General features: G+C 44.1%; 2 protein-coding genes across 4 annotated transcripts in view; both read right to left on the bottom strand.

Moving 5' to 3' along the window:
• The window catches only part of cabp2a (calcium binding protein 2a), a 55,279-nt gene extending 53,712 nt beyond the window's left edge, over nucleotides 1–1,567 (bottom strand). The window contains exon 1 of the mRNA XM_065003615.1: nucleotides 1,226–1,567. Within this exon, the coding sequence (XP_064859687.1) occupies nucleotides 1,226–1,288 (63 nt within the window). The 5' untranslated portion in view covers nucleotides 1,289–1,567. The remainder of the gene's footprint in view (nucleotides 1–1,225) is intronic.
• Nucleotides 1,568–7,536: 5,969 nt separating this feature from the next.
• On the bottom strand, nucleotides 7,537–25,653 carry LOC135561782 (prostaglandin D2 receptor 2). 3 transcript variants are annotated; one of them, XM_065003617.1, is made up of 6 exons: nucleotides 24,603–25,653; nucleotides 21,394–21,615; nucleotides 13,258–13,484; nucleotides 12,373–12,485; nucleotides 10,528–10,676; nucleotides 7,537–9,493 (listed from the first exon to the last, which is right to left on the bottom strand). In XM_065003617.1, the coding sequence occupies exons 3-6, from the start codon at nucleotides 13,434–13,436 to the stop codon at nucleotides 8,576–8,578; spliced, it is 1,359 nt and encodes a 452-aa protein (XP_064859689.1). In that variant the 5' UTR covers nucleotides 13,437–13,484; nucleotides 21,394–21,615; nucleotides 24,603–25,653; the 3' UTR covers nucleotides 7,537–8,575. The 3 variants fall into 3 exon arrangements, with proteins under 3 accessions (XP_064859689.1, XP_064859690.1, XP_064859691.1); XM_065003618.1 differs by lacking the exon at nucleotides 21,394–21,615; XM_065003619.1 differs by lacking the exons at nucleotides 21,394–21,615; nucleotides 24,603–25,653 and having other exon boundaries at nucleotides 13,258–15,069.
• Between the last annotated feature and the right edge of the window lie 70 nt (nucleotides 25,654–25,723).

Consider the following 25,723-nt stretch of genomic DNA (forward strand, 5'->3'; position numbering starts at 1 on the left):
TGTACTAGAAGACTCACAATAGGGCACTTTACTACTGTACTAGAAGACTCACAATAGGGCACTATACTACTGTAATAGAAGACTCACAAGAATACTCTGTACTAGAAATAGGGCACTATACTACTGTACTAGAAGACTCACAATAGGGCACTATACTACTGTACTAGAAGAAGGGACTACACAATAGGGCACTATACTACTGTACTAGAAGACTCACAATAGGGCACTATACTACTGTACTAGAAGAAGACTCACAGACTCACAAGTGCACTATACTACTGTACTAGAAGACTCACAATACTGTACTAGAAGGCACTATACTACTGTACTAGAAGACTCACAGTAGGGCACTATACTACTGTACTAGAAGACTCACAATAGGGCACTATACTACTGTACTAGAAGACTCACAATAGGGCACTATACTACTGTACTAGAAGACTCACAGTAGGGTACTATACTACTGTACTAGAAGACTCACAATAGGGCACTATACTACTGTACTAGAAGTTGCTAGGTTATTTCATGCATTAAAACAGGATGTTTCTTAATCCTTAAATTCTACATCCGTTTTGGGATGTATAAAGTAATGATATACTTTATACCCAGTGATTGATGAGGAATAACTTGCCATGAAATGCCATGAGCTCAGTTCAACTGTCTTACCCCATCAGAACCCAAAGTAAGCTTGTTTGCTCTGTTTTTCAACAACATAATTGTAAACAAACAGCCTCAAAATATGGTTTAAACCCTAATTGTTATGTTATGAACTCTCAGTCCCCTGCATCCATAGCTCTATCTATGAATTTGAGAGTAGTTACATTTCTCCAGCACCAACCCTTTTTAAAGAAACAGGGAGTACGCTTTGTTATTGTTTCAGATGAACATTCTAGCTTTAAACACAAACACAGAACAATTCAGTGTCGAACAAGGATTAAGGAATGCATTATGGGAAATGTTCCATCACGGTATATGACCCTAACAGAGATCACCATTTAAAAGGAATCATTGGCTTGGCATTTCAAATAAGGCGATGAGCTTTGTTTTGCGGGAGATGGATATGATTAGAGTGTCTAAATGACTCTACTTCATAAATGACACACAGACACAGACACGCACACACGCACACGCACGCACGCACGCACGCACGCACGCACGCACGCACGCACGCACACACACACACACACACACACACACACACACACACACACACACACTCTCTCACCTTTTTCTCCAACCTTCCTTCAGGGATGTCTTCCAGGGTTAAGATGCTTCCGGCTTCACTCATCCTTCTAAACAAACTAACACAAATATCAGGCTAACTTCCTCTATCACTCATATACTGTTTCTCTGACTGCTTCTGTCACTGTCACTCGTGTTTGTTTGTTCACTCTATGTCTTTCTGTCTCACCTGTCACTCTCTCTGTCACACTCTCGTTCTTCTATTCACTCCGTCTATATCTCTCCCTGTACATCTGCCACTGTTGATCATCTGTGGAGCATCTCTCACATCTCTGTCACCTGTCCCTCCTTCCCTCCTCTCTCTCTCTCTCTCTCTCTATCTCTCTGTCTCTCTCTCTCTCTCTCTCTCTCTCTCTCTCTCTCTCTCTCTCTCTGTCTCTCTGTCTCTCTGTCTCTCTGTCTCTCTGTCTCTCTCTCTCTCTCTCTCTCTCTCTGTCTCTCTCTGTCCTCTACTCTCTCTCTCCTCTACTCTCTCCCTCTCTCCCCTACTCTCTCTGTCTCTATGTCTCTCTCTCCCCTACTCTCTCTCTCTCTCCCCTACTCTCTCTCCTCTCTCTCTCTGTGACATGTCACTATTAATCCCTTATTTTCTGTGTTGCAGCGGTGCTTTCTGTCGCTCTTGATTTGTCCCCAATCCTCTTACATTTCCATACTCCTGTGTATTGTTATTTTGCAGATTTGTATTTATTTGTTTGTCAATCCACACAATGCAGGCACACAAAGACAGTCACACATGTACGTGCCAACACACACTCACACACATGCGCATGCGTATACACTTGCGTATTTAACATTTGGAACATTTAAACGCTCAAATGATTTTCCAACTGATGGAGTTAGAGATGGTTCAGGTCATTCATGCCCAAATCATGAATCAAACGTGCGTGTGTGTTTGCTCGTGTGTGCATTTGTGTATGTGTGTGTGTGTGTGTGCATGTGTGCGCCACTCTCTGTGTGTGTGTGTGTGTGTGTGTGTGTGTGTGCATGTGTGCGTCTCTCTCTCTCTCTGTGTGTGTGTGTGTGTGTGTGTGTGTGTGTGTGTGTGTGTGTGTGTGTGTGTGTGTGTGTGTGTGTGTGTGTGTGTGTGTGTGTGTGTGTGTGTGTGTGTGATCTAAGCAGACGACTCAGCCTTAATGCCACATGTGCATCTGTCTGTAAGTAAGTGAACCCTCTGCATTAACCCCTATTTAAAAAGCACTTCAGATCACTCCCTCCATCCAATCATATCTCCTTCCTTCTCCCTCTATTCTCTCTCTCTGTCTCCCTTTACTCTCTCTCTCCTCCCTTTCTCTGCGTTACCCTCACTATATCACTTTCCTTCCTCTCTTTTTCTGTCTCTCTCTCTCTCTCTCTCTCTCTCTCTCTCTCTCTCTCTCTATCAATTCAATTCAATTCAATTCAATTTGCTTTATTGGCATGACATAACAATGTACATATTGCCAAAGCTTACTTTTGATATTTACAATATTCAAATAATAAGAATCAAAATTGGCAATGGGACAACAGTAACAACAATAACCAAGGGTCAAAATATCCATACATTGAACAATAACAATAAGCATAGAGGACATGTACGGGTTGATTGGTCTGTCCCTCATCTTGTGGCAGGCAGCAATGTAGTGCGCTGCCAACCCACAGCTCTCTGTTTCCTCCCAAGTAGTTATCCACGGTGTACTGTTGATGTAGGGCCAGATAGCACTGCATTTTGCTTTGTGCTTGTGTTTCCCAATAACAAATGTAGTTTTGTTTTGACTGTGTTGTAATTTGGTTTATTCTGATTGATTTGATGTTCTGGTTCTGAGGCTTCAGTGTGTTAGTAGAACAGGTTTGTGAACTCAGCCCCAGGACTAGCTGGATGAGGGGACTCTTTAATTTGCTCAGCTCTTGGCATTGCAGGGCTTGTAATGATATGAGAGGGGGTCACTGTATTTTAGACGTTTCCAAACCGAATAGCTCTTTTTGAGTTTTTATTATTAGTGGATATTGGCCTAATTCTGCCCTGCATGCCTTGCTTGTACTTTTCCTGTAGGAGAATCTTACAGAACTCTGCATGCAGGGTTTTAATGGGGTGATTGTCCCATTTGGTGAAATCTTGTTCTGCAAGTGGACCCCACACCTCGTTGCCATAAAGTGCAATTGGTTCAATGACACATTCAATTAGTTTTAGCCAAATTTAAATTAAATTTGTTTTTAATGGCGTAGAATGCCCTGCATGCTTTCTCTCTCAGTTCATTCACTGCATCATGAAGGTGTCCAGTTGAGCTTATTTTTAAACCTAAGTAATTGTAGTGTGTGCAGTATTCTATATATTTTGTACCAATTGAGAACTTTGGTCTAATTCCCTGAGATCTAGATCTTCTCTGTAAAGTCTTTATTTGAGTATTTTTGGGGTTTACTGCCAGGGTCTAGGTCAGGAAGTACTGCTCTAGCAGGTCCAGGTCTCTCTCTCACTCCCTTTTTTCTATCTCTACCTCCCTTTACCTCTCTCTACATATATCTATTTCTCTCTTTCTCTCTCTCTCTCTCTCTTACTCCCTTTTTTCTATCTCTACCTCCCTTTACCTCTCTCTACATATATCTATTTCTCTCTCTCTCTCTCTCTCTCTCTCTCTCTCTCTCTCTCTCTCTCTCTCTCTCACTCACTCCCTTTTTTCTATCTCTACCTCCCTTTACCTCTCTCTACATATATCTATTTCTCTCTTTCTCTCTCTCTTACTCCCTTTTTTCTATCTCTACCTCCCTTTACATTTACATTATATATATATATCTCTGATTGCCCCCATTACATTTCTCTCGTCATGCGGTTTTCTGTCTCAATCCACCTTAGCTCCATGTCAGTGACTACACTTAGCTGGTTAACAAATACAGTCAAGTCAATAATACAGTGAAAGCAAACAAACTAAACACCAGGCCAGGAGTTTTTCCATGTGACTTGTTCATTTACAAAAAATATTGCTCCTAGTTGTAGCCAATGCATAACTAGAGCTCATAACTACTTAACTAAATATAGCTCAAAGCTAGTTACCTAACTAGAGCTCATAGCTAGTTAACCTCTTCAACCTATGGGGGCGCTATGTCATTATTGGATAAAAAAACGTGCCCGTTTTAAAGCGCATATAAGCGCATATAATTGGCAGATTTGGAAAGAAAACACTCTGACGTTTTCAAAACTGCAAAGATATTATCTGTGAGTGCCCCAGAACTGATGCTACAGGCGAAACCAAGATGAAACCTCAAACAGGAAATGAGCAGAATTTTTGAGGCTCTGTTTTACTATCGTCTCCTTATATGGCTGTGAATGTGCCGTGAACGAGCTTATGCTCTCTGCCGTTCGTCCAAGATGTCTGCAGCATTGTGACGTATTTGTAGGCATATCATTGGAAGATTGGCCATAAGAGACTACATTTGCCAGGGGTCCGCCCGGTGTCCTTTGTCTAAGTTGGTGCGTAATTCCCAGCTGCAATCATTTTACCATGCGATTCAGAGGGAGAAGCACACTTCCAGGAAGGATACATCATTGAAGAGATATGTAGAAAAACACCTTGAGGATTGATTCTAAACGTTTGCCATGTTTCAGTCGATATTATGGAGTTATTTTGGAAAAAGTTTGGCGTTTTTATAACTGAATTTTCGTTTTTTTTTGGTAGCCAAACATGACGCAGAAAACGGACCGATTTCTCCTGCACAAATAATCTTTCAGGAAAACTGAACATTTGCTATCTAACTGAGAGTCTCCTCATTGAAAACATCCAAAGTTCTTCAAAGGTAAATGATTTATTTGAATGTTTTTCTGGTTTTTGTGAAAATGTTGCCTGCTAATGCTAACGCTAAATGCTAATGCTAGTTTGCTTTGGTTGAGAAGCATATTTTTGAAAATCTGCGATGACAGTGTTGTTAACAAAAGGCTAAGCTTGAGAGCTAGCATATTGATTTCATTTCATTTGCGATTTTCATGAATAGTTAACGTTGCGTTATGGTAATGAGCTTGAGGCTGTATTCACGATCCCGGATCCGGGATGGCTCGCCGCAAGAAGTTAACTAACTAGAGCTCATAGCTAGTTAACTAACTAGAACTCCTAACTAGTTAACTAATTAGACTTCATAACTAGTTAACTAACTAGAACTCCTAACTAGTTAACTAATTAGACTTCATAACTAGTTAACTAACTAGAACTCCCAACTAGTTAACTAATTAGACTTCATAACTAGTTAACTAACTAGAACTCCCAACTAGTTAACTAACTAGAACTCCCAACTAATTAACTAACAAGAGTTCAGAACAATCTTTAAGAAGGTGTGATTGCTCCCAGGTGTGGTGGATTGATGGGTGATTGTGAAGCAGAAGGTGGAATGTGAAAGGAGATCTCTATTTAGTGGCAATACTGAATGCATTCAACTGAAGTTTGTCTTCTGCGTTTAACCCAACACTTCTGAATCAGAGAGGTGCCTGGGACTCCCTTAATCCATGTCCACGTCATCAGCGCCCGGGAAGCAGATGTTGTTGGGGAGGTTAACTGCCTTGCTAAAGGGCAGAATGGCAGATGTTTCCACCTTGCCGGCTCTGGGATTCAAACAAGCAACCTTCATTTACGGTCCCAACGCTCTAACCGCTAGTAGCGTCCTGACCTGACACATTGATGACCTTCTTGAGCTGGCTGCCTCAGGAGGCTGAACAGAGCTCAGCCTGGACCCTTGTGACGATGCCTGTCCTATAGAGGACACTTACATCCAACTGCCTTACTTGTTGTCATGTTGATGCATGCTTTGACATTCATATGAAGTCGTGGACCACTAAGGGCTAGGATACCTAGGGCCGATCTCCCAGATTTAAACCTAATCCTAGACTAAAAAGCATGTTCAAGGCAGATTCTCCAATGAAAGTGTTTATTTTTTGTCCAATACTAAGATCTAGACATAGTAATGCTAGGTTCAGTCAACCTCACACCCCTAGGAACAGAAAACCCCCAGGGTCTGGAAGAGTTTTAATGCCGTTGTTTTAATCATCTCTGCGTGTTTTCCTCTGTCACGAGAGACTGGCTTCGTAATAACATCCTCCTCGGTCATTCCTAGCTCTTTCCTGGAACCCAGAAATAAACAGCCTTTTTGACACCGGCTGATATGGACTAGAAATTCCTTCTTTCCTTGAACGAGTGATCATGGTGTGCATGTGGTGGATGAGAGAGAGAGAGAGAGAGAGAGAGAGAGAGAGAGAGAGAGAGAGAGAGAAATATAATCTGTCCATACTGGGTGAAAGCAGAGTGGAGTGAACATGGTTCTGTGTCGTGTTGACCTGGCTCGACTCCACAGGGATTAGAGATTCCACTCTCTGTCTGCCTGTGTCCTAAATGGCCCTATTCCCTCAATGGTGCAATACTTGTAGAGGGAAAGAGAAAGGAAGAGAGCTGGAGAGGCAGAGAGGCTGAGAGAGACAGAGAGGTGGAGAGAGACAGAGAGGCAGACAGAGAGAGGCAGAGAGAGACAGCGAGGTGGAGAGAGAGGCAGAGAGAGACAGAGAGAGAGAGGCAGAGAGAGACAGAGAGAGAGAGGCAGAGAGAGACAGAGAGGCGGAGAGAGCGAGGCGGAGAAGCGATAGTATTGATGAAGTATCTATTGAACATAATGCAAAAATCCCCATCAAAATCTTTCAGTTTAAACTAGACATATCGGGGGTTTGGAATACGTCTCAATCCTGTACCGGCCTTTCACATCTGAGGTGGAAAATAGCAGAGCTACAGCGTTGTTTATCAGACTAGAAGACATCCCAAAAACTGGACTCTTTGCCAAGTGTCTAAAGCTGTCATCAAGGTAAAGGGTGGCTACTTTGAAGAATCTCAAATATAAAATACATATTGATTTGTTTAACACTTTTTTGGTTACTACATGATTCCATATGTGTTATTTCATAGTTTTCATGTCTTCACTATTATTCTACAATGTAGAAAATAGTCCAAATAAATAAAAACCCTGGAATGAGTAGGTGTGTCCAAACATGTGGCTGGTCCTGTATTTCCTGAGCGTTCTTATATCTCCTAGATATAGGACAGACACATTAAAACCTTCTGGTTTGACACAATGAATGTATTTTTCAATGTGTTTCCATAGGCTTTAGTAGTAAAGGCCAAATTCAATACCTTATCAAAACAGGTTTTTACATGATTTTACATGACCTAGAGGTTCAGCAGAAAGCAATTGCAGGATGAAACAGGTAGAAGCTAAAGAGGATCATACATTTAATGCATCACAACCAATGGTGTTGACATATGATGAAAGGGTCAGCTGTGTGAACTGAAAGTAGAGGTCTGGGATGTGACAGGTCCTACTTTTATGTATCTACTGCTCTCTGGATGTCATACAATCACAATGACTTTATTTGCCAAGAACATTAACACAAACCCAGAATGTGACTTAGTGGCCAAGTGCAGCCAGCAACAGACAATGCACAGACAGAATACAGACACACAGTCAACATAGTCAACAGCGTCATACACAGTATAGATACAGACAACAGACAATGCACAGACAGAATACAGACACACAGTCAACACAGTCAACAGCGTCATACACAGTATAGATACAGACAACAGACAATGCACAGACAGAATACAGACACACAGTCAACATAGTCAACAGCGTCATACACAGTATAAAAACAGACAATGCACAGACAGAATACAGACACAAAGTCAACAGCGTCATACACAGTATAGATACAGACAACAGACAATGCACAGACAGAATACAGACACACAGTCAACACAGTCAACAGCGTCATACACAGTATAAATACAGACAACAGACAATGCACAGACAGAATACAGACACACAGTCAACACAGTCAACAGCGTCATACACAGTATAGATACAGACAACAGACAATGCACAGACAGAATACAGACACACAGTCAACACAGTCAACAGCGTCATACACAGTATAAATACAGAAATCAGACAACTCTGGAGAGTGAAACTGCTGATGTAAAAAGGGATTTATAATCACATTTTGATTGATTTCTTTATTGATAGACAACTGCTTTCAAGAACACACACACACACAATTTCCACCAAAACGATGTCAGAGAATGAACTCTTTGTGAAGTGCCAGATCATTTTGTTATCATATTAATATTCTATAAACGGTCACAAAAAAAATTGAATTCAAGTTAAAGAGAAACAACTAGTTAAACACGGACAGTTATTGAGGAACAGTTAAACAATAGGACAGGATGTAGTAATATACAGCACAGGAAGGACTCCTGGAGGCCAGCAGAACAACAGAGGGGATTCTTATTATCTCAGTTGATGTCAACAACATTTTCTCATTCACAGTATATAGTCAGTTCAGAGGGTCCTCTCCTTGCTCCAGGTCTCCACAACTGGCTTTGAAGTTGTGGTTGATGGAGGGCAGATGATCTACCTGGAGATGCGGAGACCCTGGAGTTCCCAGACAGCTTGGTGACGATAATGAGTTCCCTCCCAGGCTCCCCCTTCCCTTCCTCCACCCCTTCCTGATACTCAACCCCAGCCCCCCCTCTCCTACTCCACCCATCCCTCCCTCCTCCACCAGTCCCTCCATCAGCGCCCCCAGACTCTGTCTGATCCGGACGCAGAAGTTGGGACAGCTGAACGCGTATAGCACCGGGTTTAACACCGGGTTTAGGAAGGCAAAGGTCGTCGCTATTGGCAACCCCACCTCCACCAACACGACCTTGGTCGGCCAGTACTGGGCGGCAACCTCAATGAGGCAGAACACGTGATAAGGCGCCCAGCAGAGGGCAAACGTCGCGATGACTGATGTCACCATTTTGGTGAAGCCACGGGATAGGCCGGGCTCGGTCCGTCTAGAAGACAATTTGACGGAGGTAGGGGTGGAGCCTTTTGGGTTGGGGGTGGAGCTTTTGGTGTTTGTGTTGGGTTTTGACTCTCTACGTTCCACGTTGGTAACAATCAAAGCCCCAGTGAGTCTACTACTGCTGTTATTCCTCCTCCTCTTCCTCCTCTGGCTCAGACTGATGCCAAAGAGGGCGTAGCTCCCTGCAATCACCACTAGGGGGAGTAGGAAAGCCAGGAGCGTCTTGGACACGGCGGTCGCCGCCTGCCGTACCCTACAGTCCCTCTCCAGCATCCCTGGCGACGAGTACAATCCAAAATGGTGGTAGCAGAGCTTCCTTCCGTCCGTCTTCTCCGTCACCGCCCGGAACAGGAAGTAAGGGAAGGTGTTGGCCGCCGCCCACAACCAGCCCAAAGCACACACCTTGGAAGAAGAGAAAGGAGATTAGAAGATGACTACATTGTCCAGTGCATTGATGTCTAACAGAAACGTGTCTTCTGCCTAATGCACTTTAGACATAGTTATTATTAAAGTGTCTACAATATTACAACAACGGGCAACACCCTATTGATGATTAAACACAGAGACACTGGAAACACTCACAGGTCATCATAATACACTATATAATCACATCATCAACGTACCAAAACAGAACTAATGATGTAACACAGAGACACTGGAAACACTCACAGGTCATCATAATACACTATATAATCACATCATCAACGTACCAAAACAGAACTAATGATGTAACAGAACTAATGATGTAACAGAACTAATGATGTAACACAGAGACACTGGAAACACTCACAGGTCATCATAATACACTATATAATCACATCATCAACGTACCAAAACAGAACTAATGACGTCACAGAACTAATGATGTAACAGAACTAATGATGTAACAGAACTAATGACGTAACAGAACTAATGATGTAACAGAACTAATGATGTAACAGAACTAATGATGTAACAGAACTAATGACGTAACAGAACTAATGATGTAACAGAACTAATGATGTAACAGAACTAATAACAGACGTAACAGAACTAATGACGTAACAGAACTAATGACGTAACAGAACTAATGACGTAACAGAACTAATGATGTAACAGAACTAATGATGTAACAGAACTAATGATGTAACAGAACTAATGACGTAACAGAACTAATGACGTAACAGAACTAATGACGTAACAGAACTAATGACGTAACAGAACTAATGACGTAACAGAACTAATGACGTAACAGAACTAATGACGTAACAGAACTAATGACGTAACAGAACTAATGACGTAACAGAACTAGTGACGTAACAGAACTAGTGACGTAACAGAACTAGTGACGTAACAGAACTAGTGACGTAACAGAACTAATGACGTAACAGAACTAATGACGTAACAGAACTAATGACGTAACAGAACTAATGACGTAACAAAACAGAAAGTAAAACCTTCCAGGCGGCGCTGATGGAGCGGTGGTTCTGGCTCCAGACGGGCCGCGCCACCAGGAGACAGCGGTCCAGAGAAATGGCCGCCAGGAGGAAGGCTGACACAAACATGTTGAGGAAGAAGACTGAGGACTGGGCCATACACAGCGGACCTAGAGGATAGGATCAACTTTATTGTTCCCGAAGGGAAAACAGTGCTGCTGTATAGTAAACAACAATGGTGTAACTCATGTGGGACTGAGTGGCGCAGCGGTCTAAGGCACTGCATCGCAGTGCTAGAGGCGTCACTAAAGACCTGGGTTCGATAACGGGCTGTATCACAACCAGCCGTGAACAGGAGTCCCATCGGGCTCCACACAATTGGCCCTGTGTTGTCCGGGTTAAGGGAGGGTTTGGCTGGTGGAGGCCGTCATTGTAAATATGATTTGTTGTTAACTGACTTGCCTATTAAATAAACGTTAAATTAAAAATGTGACACATGCACTATTAATCTAACATATCTCTCTATACACTACATGACCAACAGTATGTGGGTACCTGCTCATCAAACATCTCATTCCAAAATCATGGGCATCAATATGGAGTTGGTTCCCTATTTGCTGCTATAACATCCTCCTCTCTCATGGCGGCATTGTCATGCTGATACAGGCAAGGACCTTCCCCAAACTTTTGCCACAAAGTCGGAAGCACAGAATTGTCTAGAATGTAATTTTTTGCTGTAGCGTTAAGATTTCCCTTCACTGGAACTAAGGGGCCCAGCCAGAACCATGAAAAACAGCTTCAGACCGTTATTCCTCATCCACTAACAACTTTAAAGATTACACTATGCATTGGGGAAGGTCGTGCTCTCCTTCCATCTGCCAAACCCAGATTCGCCCGTCAGACTGCCAGATGTTGAATCACGATTCATCAGGCTAGAGAAAGCATTTCCACTGCTTCAGAGTCCAATGGCGGCGAGCATTACTCCACTCCAACCGATGCTTGGCATTGTTCATGGTGATCTTAGGCTTGTGTGCGGCTGCTCTGCCATGGAAACGCATTTCATGAAGGTCCTGATGAACTGTTCTTGTGCTGATGTGGCTTCCAGAGGCGATTTTTAAGCGCTACACACTTCAGCGGTCCCGTTCCGTGAGTTTGTGTTGTTGCTCCAAGACGTTTCCACTTCACAATAACAGCACTTGCAGTGGACCGGGGCAGCTCTAGCAGCGCAGAAATTTGACACTGACTTGTTGGAACGGTGGCATCCTATGACGTTGCCACGTTGAGCTCTTCAGTAAGTCCGTTCTACTGCAAATGTCTATGGAGATTGCATGGCTGTGTGCTTGAATTTATACACCTGTCTGCAACGGGTGTGGCTGAAATAGCCAAATCCACTCATTTGAAAGGGTGTCCACATACTTTTGTGTATGTAGTGTAGATTACCAATACCCATGTCATACATATCTTGTACATATTTAATGCACACTGTCAGTGGCTTACTAGTTTAGCTCCTACGTATTGCTGTTAATGTATTTCAATGTAGGCGTACCTATAGACACGACAATGGAGAGGCTGTTGTCATAAAGCCCCTAGTCATCAGAATGGCAGAATTTGTCAGCCATTTTATCTGGGACCCTCTATTGTTAGGACGTCACATAGAAGTAGTTCACATCTACCCAGCGGTTATAAAGGTTATAAAGGTTATAAAGGTTATAAAGGTTATAATAGAAAATGCCTGAGCGGAGTTCCCACCTCTGGAGTTGAGCAGGAAAGGAAGTTAGGTTGAGTTAGCTATATCCCGGAAAACCGGATGCATCTGGTTGTTGGCAACTCCGCTAACGGTGACTGATATATGGTCTATGGGCGTACCTCCCAGCTCCCAGCTGTGTGAGGAGTGCAGGTAGTGTGTAAAGAGAGGGAGGGTCAGCGTAGCCAGGAAGTCTGACAGGGCCAGGTTGAGAACCCAGACAGAGGCCACGGTCCTGTGAAGAACAAAGAAGGGAATCACAACTTATTCTGGTCCCTCCGGACGCCACACACACTGTCTAAGCAGAAAACACTACACTGACACAACCTGTGAACCAGGGTAGAATTAAAAGCAGCCAATTCAGGAAATAAACTCATATTACAATTCAATAGTATAAAATAATGACATTTATTTTCAGTAACTCCTCAATAAAGTGAAAAGCAGAAGTTATTTTCTTTCAAACGTTTTTATATGTCTGCATTGTTTATTCAAATCGCTTCCTGAACTGACTGCCTTCATTTAGATTTGAGCCAAACCCTTCTGTGAACACACACGCACACGCACACAGCAACCCCCCCCCCCCCCCACACCCACCACACACACACACACACACACACACACACACAGCAACCCCCCACACCCACCACACACACACGCACACACACACACACACACACGCACACAGCAACCCCCCCCACACCCACCACACACACACGCACACACACACACACACACGCACACAGCAACCCCCCACACACAGACACGCACACACACACACACACGCACACAGCAACCCCACCACACACACACACGCACACACAGCAACCCCCCACACCCACCACACACACAATTAAACCCCCTACCACACGCACACAGCAACCCCCCACACCCACCACACACACAATTAAACCCCCCACACACACACACATCAACCCCCCACACCCACCACACACACAAACAAACCCCCCACCACACACACAGCAACCACACACCACCAGCCAACCTACCGGCGGCGCAGGCGGAAGCCGACCACCCAGAGGACCAGAGCGTTCTCCAGGATACCCAGACAAGAGACCAGGCCGTGGACCCACACCACCACCAGGTTGACCCCCGTGTTGTTGTTCAGAGAGTGGTCCAGCATGGTCTGGAGGAGAGGACAGAACGCAGAGGAGGAGGAGTTGAACATCCTGGAGGAGAGTGATGAGGAAGTGGAGGACAGTTGGAGGTCTTGGCTCTGGAGGGAAAGAGAGGGATGAATGGGTGGTATATATGCTGTTGTAGAAAGGGCAGACCACAGAGGAGGAGGAGTTAGACATTATGGCTCTGGAGAAAGAGAGAGAGGGGGGGGGGAGGGGAGAGAGAGACAGAGAGACACAGATAAGGATAAAGGGTGACAGAAAGAGAGAAATAGTGAGTGTGAGAGAGAGAGAGAGAGAAGAGAGAGAGAGAGAGAGAGAGAGAGAGAGCGAGAGAGAAAGAGGTGGGAGGGGGAAATTAGATGAGTGACATGTAATGTCATTGTGACATATGGTGACATTAACCATGAGTCTTTTCCATGTACAGACAGACAGGTACCATACATTACTGTAGTGGGCAGAAATCCACTACTGGGCCTATATTTTTTCCATTACATGAAATGATCCACTTATGGCCTGTAAATAGGGTGCTCTTGACTCATGACATTAACTGTGATTACATTCATCTACAGTATTAACAACTTTAAGATCCTCATCACTGATGATGGGGTGGACCAAGTTTTTTCCTGTTCATGTGTTTTGGAAAGCTTGGAACCCTCATTATCCTGCTTGCAAAACCTTACTGGGAAAAACACCAAAATGACTGTGCCAACTGATTGCTCACACCTGTTACTGCAAGTTTGGATGGCTGTTTCTTAAACTTACCGTATGCTTTACATTTGAAACAGTTTGGGCATGTATTATGTAACATTTTGTGATGTTTTTGTTAGTTTTGGTCTTCGGCTGTTCGTGCACGTCCATTTGTTTTTGTTAGGATTAGGGTTAGGGTTAGGATTAGGGTTAGGATTAGGGTTAGGATTAGGGTTAGGTAACTGAAGTCTTGGTGATTGGTCAGCAGTACTACTCCTAGTAGGAGTGGGGGAACATGAAGTGTTACCTAAATGTAAAATTGCGCAACTAAGACCGTTTCAGTAAAAAAGTCAAAATGAATGGCAGATTTCTTGATTTAGCTTAGATTAATTTTGAGGAAGTGTTTCTGGCCATGCTGTTTCCAGCTATTTCTGGCTATGCTGTTGCTATGGTGGCTCAAGAGGGACAAACAACAGAAATATTGCTGCTTTTTTCAAATTTGACATGCGAAGTTCTTTAGGGAGTATGAGACAGTCTCTTCTCCTAGCCAAGTTCTGCTAGGAGCAAATAGAACATATGTATGTGGACACATTTAGTCCTACTGGAATATATGTGTGGTTTTATCATGGGGATTATTTATTTTGGACAACTGTATACTGACTGACCAGAACTGGTGACATACAAACTTTTACAAATGATTTGCTGCTGGAATCATTGGAATTTCTCTCTTGACGGATTTTGAACTGAATTGAATGTAACATTTTAATTCATTGGAAGACAGAGATTGTTGCGTAATTGCACCAGTGAGTTGATTTAATTTAGTGAGTCAGTGAGACAGACACAGTCATGCACATCTGCACGTCCACACGCTCAGAGACACACCGATAGTCAGAGAAGAAGACAGAGATGAGCATGATCACACTTTGCTCTGGAGAACCCATGGCACTAACGAGGCATTCTGCTTTATCCCAAGGGTTGTCAGCTGTGAGCTCTGCTTATCGGTTTGAACTATAGAAACGTCCATAATCATTGGTTGCAATACGGTTTTCGAAACATATGAAACTCATGTTCCATATCAGCAATAAATAATCTTTCAATTAAGGAAGATACACTTAACATAGCAGGTTAGCACATATAGCAGGTTAGCACAGATAGCAGGTTAGCACAGATAGCAGGTTAGCACAGATAGCAGGTTAGCACACAGGCAGTGTGTTAACAAAGACCTAACAGCTGGGCAGAGTTAACAGAGACCTAACAGCTGGGGAGAGTTAACAGAGACCTAACAGCTGGGGAGAGTTAACAGAGACCTAACAGCTGGGCAGAGTTAACAGAGACCTAACAGCTGGGGAGAGTTAACAGAGACCTAACAGCTGGGGAGAGTTAACAGAGACCTAACAGCTGGGGAGAGTTAACCAAGACCTAACAGCTGGGGAGAGTTAACCAAGACCTAACAGCTGGGGAGAGTTAACAGAGACCTAACAGCTGGGGAGAGTTAACAGAGACCTAACAGCTGGAGAGAGTTAACAGAGACCTAACAGCTGGAGAGAGTTAACAGAGACCTGACAGCTGGGGAGAGTTAACAGAGACCTAACAGCTGGGGAGGGTTAACAGAGACCTAACAGCTGGGGAGAGTTAACAGAGACCTAACAGCTGGAGAGAGTTAACAGAGACCTAACAGCTGGGGAGGGTTAACAGAGACCTAACAGCTGGGGAGAGTTAACAGAGACCTAACAGCTGCAGAGAGTTAACAGAGACCTAACAGCTGGGGAGGGTTAACAGAGACCTAACAGCTGGGGAGGGTTAACAGAGACCTAACAGCTGGGGAGAGTTAACAGAGACCAAACAGCTGGGAAGGGTTAACAGAGACCTAAAGCTGGGGAGAGTTAACAGAGACCTGACAGCTGGGGAGAGTTAACAGAGACCTAACAGCTGGGGAGAGTTAACAGAGACCTAACAGCTGGGGAGGGTTAACAGAGACCTAACAGCTGGGGAGAGTTAACAGAGACCTAACAGCTGGGGAGAGTTAACAGAGACCTGACAGCTGGGGAGAGTTAACAGAGACCTAACAGCTGGGGAGAGTTAACAGAGACCTAACAGCTGGGGAGGGTTAACAGAGACCTAACAGCTGGGGAGAGTTAACAGAGACCTAACAGCTGGGGAGAGTTAACAGAGACCTAACAGCTGGGGAGAGTTAACAGAGACCTAACAGCTGGGGAGAGTTAACAGAGACCTAACAGCTGGGGAGGGTTAACAGAGACCTAACAGCTGGGGAGAGTTAACAGAGACCTAACAGCTGGGGAGAGTTAACAGAGACCTAACAGCTGGGGAGAGTTAACAGAGACCTAACAGCTGGGGAGAGTTAACAGAGACCTGACAGCTGGAGAGAGTTAACAGAGACCTAACAGCTGGTGAGAGTTAACAGAGACCTAACAGCTGGAGAGAGTTAACAGAGACCTGACAGCTGGGGAGAGTTAACAGAGACCTAACAGCTGGAGAGAGTTAACAGAGACCTAACAGCTGGGGAGAGTTACCAGAGACCTAACAGCTGGGGAGAGTTAACAGAGACCTGACAGCTGGAGAGAGTTAACAGAGACCTAACAGCTGGAGAGAGTTAACAGAGACCTGACAGCTGGGGAGAGTTAACAGAGACCTAACAACAGCTAGAGACCTAACAGCTGGGAGAGTTAACAGAGACCTAACAGCTGGGGGAGAGACCTTAGCTGGGGAGAGTTAACCAAGACCTAACAGCTGGGGAGAGTTAACCAAGACCTAACAGCTGGGGAGAGTTAACAGAGACCTAACAGCTGGAGAGAGTTAACAGAGACCTAACAGCTGGGGAGAGTTAACAGAGACCTAACAGCTGGGGAGAGTTAACAGAGACCTAACAGCTGGAGAGAGTTAACAGAGACCTGACAGCTGGGGAGAGTTAACAGAGACCTAACAGCTGGGGAGGGTTAACAGAGACCTAACAGCTGGGGAGAGTTAACAGAGACCTAACAGCTGGAGAGAGTTAACAGAGACCTAACAGCTGGGGAGGGTTAACAGAGACCTAACAGCTGGGAGAGTTAACAGAGACCTAACAGCTGGAGAGAGTTAACAGAGACCTAACAGCTGGGGAGGGTTAACAGAGACCTAACAGCTGGGGAGGGTTAACAGAGACCTAACAGCTGGGCAGAGTTAACAGAGACATAACAGCTGGGGAGGGTTAACAGAGACCTAACAGCTGGGGAGAGTTAACAGAGACCTAACAGCTGGAGAGAGTTAACAGAGACCTAACAGCTGGGGAGGGTTAACAGAGACCTAACAGCTGGGGAGAGTTAACTTGAGACCTAACAGCTGGGGAGCCTTAACAGCACATGTTTCATTTGCAGTGGGCATTACTGTCAGTCTTCAAAGATGAAATGACTCTACTGTTTGAGATTGGTTCAAATGTTCATCATGTTTTCTCATCAAAGTAAAAACAAAACACCCACAGTCCGTGATCTGATCTCTGATCTCTGTCAAAACATTTGTTTTATTTTGTCTTTGAAAACATTAGATTTTTACACATCTCACACTCTCTATTCTACTAATCATAAAGCCTTTCATTGAGGTTGGGTGTGTGGTTGGATGTAGGCAGAGGTGCGCCCCCCTTTTGGTCCCCGGGACAGGATTGAGAAACACTGCCTTTGTACAATGTAAAAATGTCCATGACCTTGAGTGTCCATGACCCATCTAACTGTCTGCAACTGTACCAAGTAACCTGAATATGTAAATCATGACCCATCTAACTGTCTGCAACTGTACCAAGTAACCTGGAAAAGTGCAATCATATAATAACCTAAAACATGAAATATGCAAACTGGAAAAAGATCTACTCAGAACAGCAGTGTGACAGTAAAAGGTGAGTATTTTTCTTACTCTGTATCTCTCTCTATGACGTGACTTCTTACTGTTGGCTACCGAGGAAGCAGGGAAGGAGTGTGTGACATGTTTTGACATGTTGTCACAGTGGGGAAAACCAAATATTTTCAAAAACTCCTTAAAAAGGTCTGTTTTGACAGAGATCAGATCATCCACTGACTGTGGGTGTTTTATATCTCCTTTGATGAGAAAACGTGATATAAATGTCAACCAATCTCAAACAGTAGAGTCATTTAATCTTTGAGGACTGACAGTAATGCCCACTGCAAATGAAACATGTGTTGTTAACTCTCCCCAGCTGTTAGGTCTCTGTTAACTCTCCCCAGCTGTTAGGTCTCTGTTAACTCTCCCCAGCTGTTAGGTCTCTGTTAACTCTCCCCAGCTGTTAGGTCTCTGTTAACTCTCCCCAGCTGTTAGGTCTCTGTTAACTCTCCCCAGCTGTTAGGTCTCTGTTTACTCTGATGATGTAGAAGTAGAGAAAACATGTGTGTGAATATGAATCCCACCCCTCTACTATATATAGCCTCCTACTACTGTTGAAGCACCACTTCCTGTCTCTATATCCATGTTTTCTCTAGCACTTCATTAGGAGTAGAATATCAGTGGATGATCTGATCTCTGTCAAAACATTTGGTTTTCCCTCCTGTGGCAGCAACATGTCAGATCTTGTTGCTGTAGTATATCTCCTAGCTGCATACCAGACCAGGTCTTGGTATGACTGAGCACTTGTGCAATTCTGACAGACAGGGCGTGTTCAAAACAGTCAGGCATGCCAAAGACAGAGTCAGGGGGTGAAAGCCAGTGGTTTAAAGATGCCATTGATTAAAACATTAAGACTATGAAATCAACATAACAACAGTAGACCTGTGTCATGGCACGTTTATTTGGGGTGAGGTGGGGATAGGATGGGGGGGGGGTTCCGCACGCAGTTAGAGGTTAGATGTCAGCATATCAGCATTGAAGGCAGTGTACACACACACACACTCCTGCCAAATTGCGGTATAAAGAACCCAGAATAAATACATGTTAGTATGCCATGCCTGTACATCAACAGCTAGACATCCTGGTTAGTTGACTTAAATAAATCCACCCACTCTGCAGCAGCATGACATCACCACTCTGGAACAACAACAACATGACATCACCACTCTGGAACATCAACAACATGACATCACCACTCTGGAACAACAACAACATGACATCACCACTCTGGAACAACAACAACATGACATCACCACTCTGGAACAACAACAACATGACATCACCACTCTGGAACAACAACAACATGACATCACCACTCTGGAACAACAACAACATGACATCACCACTCTGGAACAACAACAACATGACATCACCACTCTGGAACAACATGACATCACCACTCTGGAACAACATGACATCACCACTCTGGAACAACAACAACATGACATCACCACTCTGGAACAACAACAACATGACATCACCACTCTGGAACAACATGACATCACCACTCTGGAACAACATGACATCACCACTCTGGAACAACAACAACATGACATCACCACTCTGGAACAACAACAGCATGACATCACCACTCTGGAACAACATGACATCACCACTCTGGAACAACATGACATCACCACTCTGGAACAACAACAACATGACATCACCACTTTGGAACAACATGACATCACCACTCTGGAACAACATGACATCACCACTCTGGAACAACAACAACATGACACCACTCTGGAACAACATGACATCACCCCTCTGGAGCAACAACAACATGACATCACCACTCTGGAACAACATAACATCACCACTCTGGAACAACATAACATCACCACTCTGGAAAAACAACAACATGACATCACCACTCTGGAACAACATAACATCACCACTCTGGAACAACATGACATCACCACTCTGGAACAACAACAACATGACATCACCACTCTGGAACAACATGACATCACCACTCTGGAACAACATGACATCACCACTCTGGAACAACATCACATCACCACTCTGGAACAACATCACATCACCACTCTGGAACAACATGACATCACCACTCTGGAACAACATGACATCACCACTCTGGAACAACATGACATCACCACTCTGGAACAACATCCCATCACCACTCTGGAACAACATGACATCACCACTCTGGAACAACATGACATCACCACTCTGGAACAACATGACATCACCACTCTGGAACAACATGACATCACCACTCTGGAACAACATGACATCACCACTCTGGAACAACATGACATCACCACTCTGGAACAACATGACATCACCACTCTGGAACAACATGACATCACCACTCTGGAACAACATGACATCACCACCACTGGAACATGACATCACCACTCTGGAACAACATGACATCACCACTCTGGAACAACATGACATCACCACTCTGGAACACAACACATCACCACTCTCCCATCACCACTCTGGAACAACATCCCATCACCACTCTGGAACAACATGACATCACCACTCTGGAACAACATGACATCACCACTCTGGAACAACATGACATCACCACTCTGGAACAACATCCCATCATCTGGAACAACATGACATCACCACTCTGGAACAACATCACACCACCACTCTGGAACAACATGACATCACCACTCTGGAACAACATAACATCACCACTCTGGAACAACATGACATCACCACTCTGGAACAACAACATGACATCACCACTCTGGAACAACATGACATCACCACTCTGGAACAACATGACATCACCACTCTGGAACAACATGACATCACCACTCTGGAACAACATGACATCACCACTCTGGAACAACATGACATCACCACTCTGGAACAACATGACATCACCACTCTGGAACAACATCACACCACCACTCTGGAACAACATCACATCACCACTCTGGAACAACATCACCACTCTGGAACAACATGACATCACCACTCTGGAACAACATGACATCACCACTCTGGAACAACATGACATCACCACTCTGGAACAACATCACATCACCACTCTGGAACAACATGACATCACCACTCTGGAACAACATGACATCACCACTGGGAGTAACATCCCATCATCCACACTTCTCCTAACCTGGCAGCAGTGTTGGAGAAGCTACTCTGAAAGTATAGTTTTACCAAGCTACCAATTTATTCACACTGGAAGAGGTTAAGCTACACTAAAGCTACCCTTAAGAAAAATGTATACTGAACAAAAATATAAATGCAACATAAAACAATTATAACAATTTTAATGAGTTGCAGTTCATATAAGGAAACCAGCCAATTGAAATAAATTCAAAAGCCCTAATCTATAGATTTTATGACTGGGCAGAGGAGCCAGACCCAGCCAACCACAATGAGTCTCTCCCCACAAAAGGACTTTATGAAAGACATAAATACTTCTCAGTTTCATCAGATGTCCGGGTAGCTGGTCTCAGACAATCCAGCAGGTGACGAAGCCGGATGTGGAGGTCCTGGGCTGGCGTGGTTACACGTGGTCTGCGGTTGTGGAGGTCCTGGGCTGGCGTGGTTACACGTGGTCTGTGGTTGTGGAGGTCCTGGGCTGGCGTGGTTACACGTGGTCTGCGGTTGTGAAGTCGGTTGGACGTACTCCCAAATTCTCTAAAACAACATTGTTGCCAGGGAATTGAATGTTCATTTATCTACCATAAGCCACTTTTTACCAGGTAAGTTGACTGAGAACACATTCTCATTTACAGCAACAACCTGGGGAATAGTTACAGGGGAGAGGGATGAATGAGCCAGTCATAAGCTGGGTGTGATAAGGTGACAGCATGAGGGCCACATTGGGAATTTAGCCAGGACACCAGGGTTAACACCCCGACTCTTACAATAAGTGCCATGGGATCTTTAGTGACCACAGAGAGTCCAGACTCATATCAAACATCTCCAATCGAAAATCAAATCAAGAGTCGGCTTTCTATTCCGCAACAAAGCCTCCTTCACTCACGCCGCCAAGCTTACCCTAGTAAAACTGACTATCCTACCGATCCTCGACTTCGGCGATGTCATCTACAAAATGGCTTCCAACACTCTACTCAGCAAACTGGATGCAGTCTATCATAGTGCCATCCGTTTTGTCACCAAAGCACCTTATACCACCCACCACTGCGACTTGTATGCTCTAGTCGGCTGGCCCTCGCTACATATTCGTCGCCAGACCCACTGGCTCCAGGTCATCTACAAGTCCATGCTAGGTAAAGCTCCGCCTTATCTCAGTTCACTGGTCACGATGGCAACACCCATCCGTAGCACGCGCTCCAGCAGGTGTATCTCATTGATCATCCCTAAAGCCAACACCTCATTTGGCCGCCTTTCGTTCCAATACTCTGCTGCCTGTGACTGGAACGAATTGCAAAAATCGCTGAAGTTGGAGACTTTTATCTCCCTCACCAACTTCAAACATCAGCTATCTGAGCAGCTAACCGATCGCTGCAGCTGTACATAGTCTATTGGTAAATAGCCCACCCATTTTCACCTACCTCATCCCCATACTGTTTTATTTATTTACTTTTCTGCTCTTTTGCACACCAATATCTCTACCTGTACATGACCATCTGATCATTTATCACTCCAGTGTTAATCTGCAAAATTGTAATTATTTGCCTACCTCCTCATGCCTTTTGCACACATTGTATATAGACTCCCCCTTTTTTTTCTACTGTGTTATTGACTTGTTAATTGTTTACTCCATGTGTAACTCTGTGTTGTCTGTTCACACTGCTATGCTTTATCTTGGCCAGGTCGCAGTTGCAAATGAGAACTTGTTCTCAACTAGCCTACCTGGTTAAATAAAGGTGAAATAAAAAAATAAAAAAATGACACCTGTTTAAAGTCCCATTCAAAAGACCGCACCCTGCAATGTCCCGGGGCATTGGAATATTCATTTTAGAACAGGGGAAAGGGTGGCTCCTACCAGACCCCCAACACCACTTCCAGCAGCATCTGGTCTCCCATCCAGGGACTGACAAGGACCAACCCTGCTTAGCTTCAGAGGAAAGCCAACAGTGGGATGCAGGGTGGTATGCTGATTTCTTCCAATGCACCCAAGTTGCACCTGTGTAATGCTCATGCTGTTGAATTAGCTTCTTGATATGCCACACCTGTCAGGTGGATGGATGATCTTGATAAAGGAGATATGCTCACTAACAGGGACGTTAGCTTTTTTGTTCGTTTGGAACATTTCTGGGATCTTTTATTTCAGCTCATGAAACATGAAACCAACACTTTACATGTTGCGTTTATATTTTTGTTCAGTATAGTTTCCTTAACTAAAGTTACACTAAAAAAGTAGTTAACTACATCCTAAATACTCAGTGAAAAATTATCATATGTAAATCTGAAATGTCATACTATACAAACTGCAAGAACCAAACCCTTTGAGGTCCTCTGTTAACAGAACGTGTAATTTAGCCTATTTAACTAAAAAAAAACTATGATTCGAGTGAGAATTTTCCAGGTCTGAAAATAAATTCTTGCCTACTTCTCCCATAATGCAATTAACTACTGAAAACACTAACTAGATTTTAATTGACTATTTTAACTACCACCAAGCTACTGAAAAATGTACACGGCCTGGCAATGAAGTTCAGATGACGGAACACAGCACTGTACATGGTGTAGTGAGTTTACAGTGGCAGGATTGTGAGTTTGATTCCCATGGCCACCCACACGTACACCTTGGATAAAAGCATCTGCTGAGTGGCAGGATTGTGAGTTTGATTCCCATGGCCACCCACACGTACACCTTGGATAAAAGCATCTGCTGAGTGGCAGGATTGTGAGTTTGATTCCCATGGCCACCCACACGTACACCTTGGATAAAAGCATCTGCTGAGTGGCAGGATTGTGAGTTTGATTCCCATGGCCACCCACACGTACACCTTGGATAAAAGCATCTGCTGAGTGGCAGGATTGTGAGTTTGATTCCCATGGCCACCCACACGTACACCTTGGATAAAAGCATCTGCTGAGTGGCAGGATTGTGAGTTTGATTCCCATGGCCACCCACACGTACACCTTGGATAAAAGCATCTGCTGAGTGGCAGGATTGTGAGTTTGATTCCCATGGCCACCCACACGTACACCTTGGATAAAAGCATCTGCTGAGTGGCAGGATTGTGAGTTTGATTCCCATGGCCACCCACACGTACACCTTGGATAAAAGCATCTGCTGAGTGGCAGATATTATTGCATCATGTAACAGTTATTACATAACATCATGGTTCTCATTACAATGGAGTTATATTCCGTCATCAGTAGTTTATCAACCAGTTTATAGAAGAGCAGCCGGGTGTCTAACGGACCAGGGTGGAAATGCTACCAGATTGATATTACATATTTGTGTTTTCGATATCTACAGTTTGTTTATATGTTGTTCTAAATAGGTAGAATGGAAGTGGTACAATTCAGATTAAAAGTTGCTCATTAACAACACCTTAACACTGCTAGCCATAATACTGCTCTCTGGCAACTAACTACTGTTGATACTGACACCTGGAATAATAACTAGTGTAGTCATACTAACTACTAGACTATCTCTCTGTACCTGTAGCTACTGATGGTGAGTTAGCTCTGGTTACACTCACCAAATAAACTGTAGTATTCTCAGTTGTAGGAGTGTTGTGTTCTTTCAGTCATTCCAGTATTCAGGTGGTTTGATTAAAGTCATCCCCCTCCTCAGTGCATGGTGATCCTGCTCGCTCTGTCACAGACATCTATGGTTCCTGCTCTGTCTCTTTCTACTCCTCTGTCTCTTTCTACTCCTCTGTCTCTTTCTACTCCTCTGTCTATATCTACTCCTCTGTCTCTTTCTACTCCTCTGTCTCTGTCTCTTTCTACTCCTCTGTCTCTTTCTACTCCTCTGTCTCTTTCTACTCCTCTGTCTCTGTCTACTCCTCTGTCTCTGTCTACTCCTCTGTCTCTTTCTACTCCTCTGTCTCTTTCTACTCCTCTGTCTCTTTCTACTCCTCTGTCTATTCTTCTGTCTCTGTCTACTCCTCTGTCTTTGTCTACTCCTCTGTCTCTTTCTACTCCTCTGTCTCTTTCTACTCCTCTGTCTCTTTCTACTCCTCTGTCTCTGTCTACTCCTCTGTCTCTTTCTACTCCTCTGTCTCTGTCTACTCCTCTGTCTCTTTCTACTCCTCTGTCTCTTTCTACTCCTCTGTCTCTGTCTACTCCTCTCTCTGTCTACTCCTCTGTCTCTTTCTACTCCTCTGTCTCTGTCTACTCCTCTGTCTCTTTCTACTCCTCTGTCTCTGTCTACTCCTCTGTCTCTTTCTACTCCTCTGTCTGTTTCTACCCCTCTGTCTGTTTCTACTCCTCTGTCTCTGTCTACTCCTCTGTCTCTTTCTACTCCTCTGTCTCTTTCTACTCCTCTGTCTCTTTCTACTCTCTATTTCTACTCCTCTGTCTGTTTCTACCCCTCTGTCTGTTTCTACTCCTCTGTCTCTTTCTACTCCTCTGTCTGTTTCTACTCCTCTGTCTCTTTCTCCTTCTCTGTCTCTTTCTCCTCCTCTGTCTGTTTCTACTCCTCTGTCTCTTTCTACTCCTCTGTCTCTTTCTACTCCTCTGTGTGTTTCTACTCCTCTGTCTGTTTCTACTCCTCTGTCTCTTTCTCCTCCTCTGTCTGTTTCTACTCCTCTGTCTCTTTCTCTTACCCTGTTTCACACAGACACTCACTCATTATCGCAGGGCTCGTCACCATAAG

The sequence above is a fragment of the Oncorhynchus nerka genome, linkage group LG18 (assembly GCF_034236695.1).
Source record: "Oncorhynchus nerka isolate Pitt River linkage group LG18, Oner_Uvic_2.0, whole genome shotgun sequence".
Lineage (NCBI taxonomy): Eukaryota > Metazoa > Chordata > Actinopteri > Salmoniformes > Salmonidae > Oncorhynchus > Oncorhynchus nerka.

Excerpts from the sequence above, each read along its gene's own strand:
- LOC135561782 (XM_065003618.1), bottom strand. The coding sequence starts at position 13,436 with ATGTTCAACTCCTCCTCCTCTGCGTTCTGTCCTCTCCTCCAGACCATG. Across the intron at positions 10,677-12,372 it reads ACACAGCTGGGAGCTGGGAG|GTCCGCTGTGTATGGCCCAG; the intron begins GTACGCCCATAG and ends CCTATCCTCTAG. Across the intron at positions 9,494-10,527 it reads CCATCAGCGCCGCCTGGAAG|GTGTGTGCTTTGGGCTGGTT; the intron begins GTTTTACTTTCT and ends TCTTCTTCCAAG.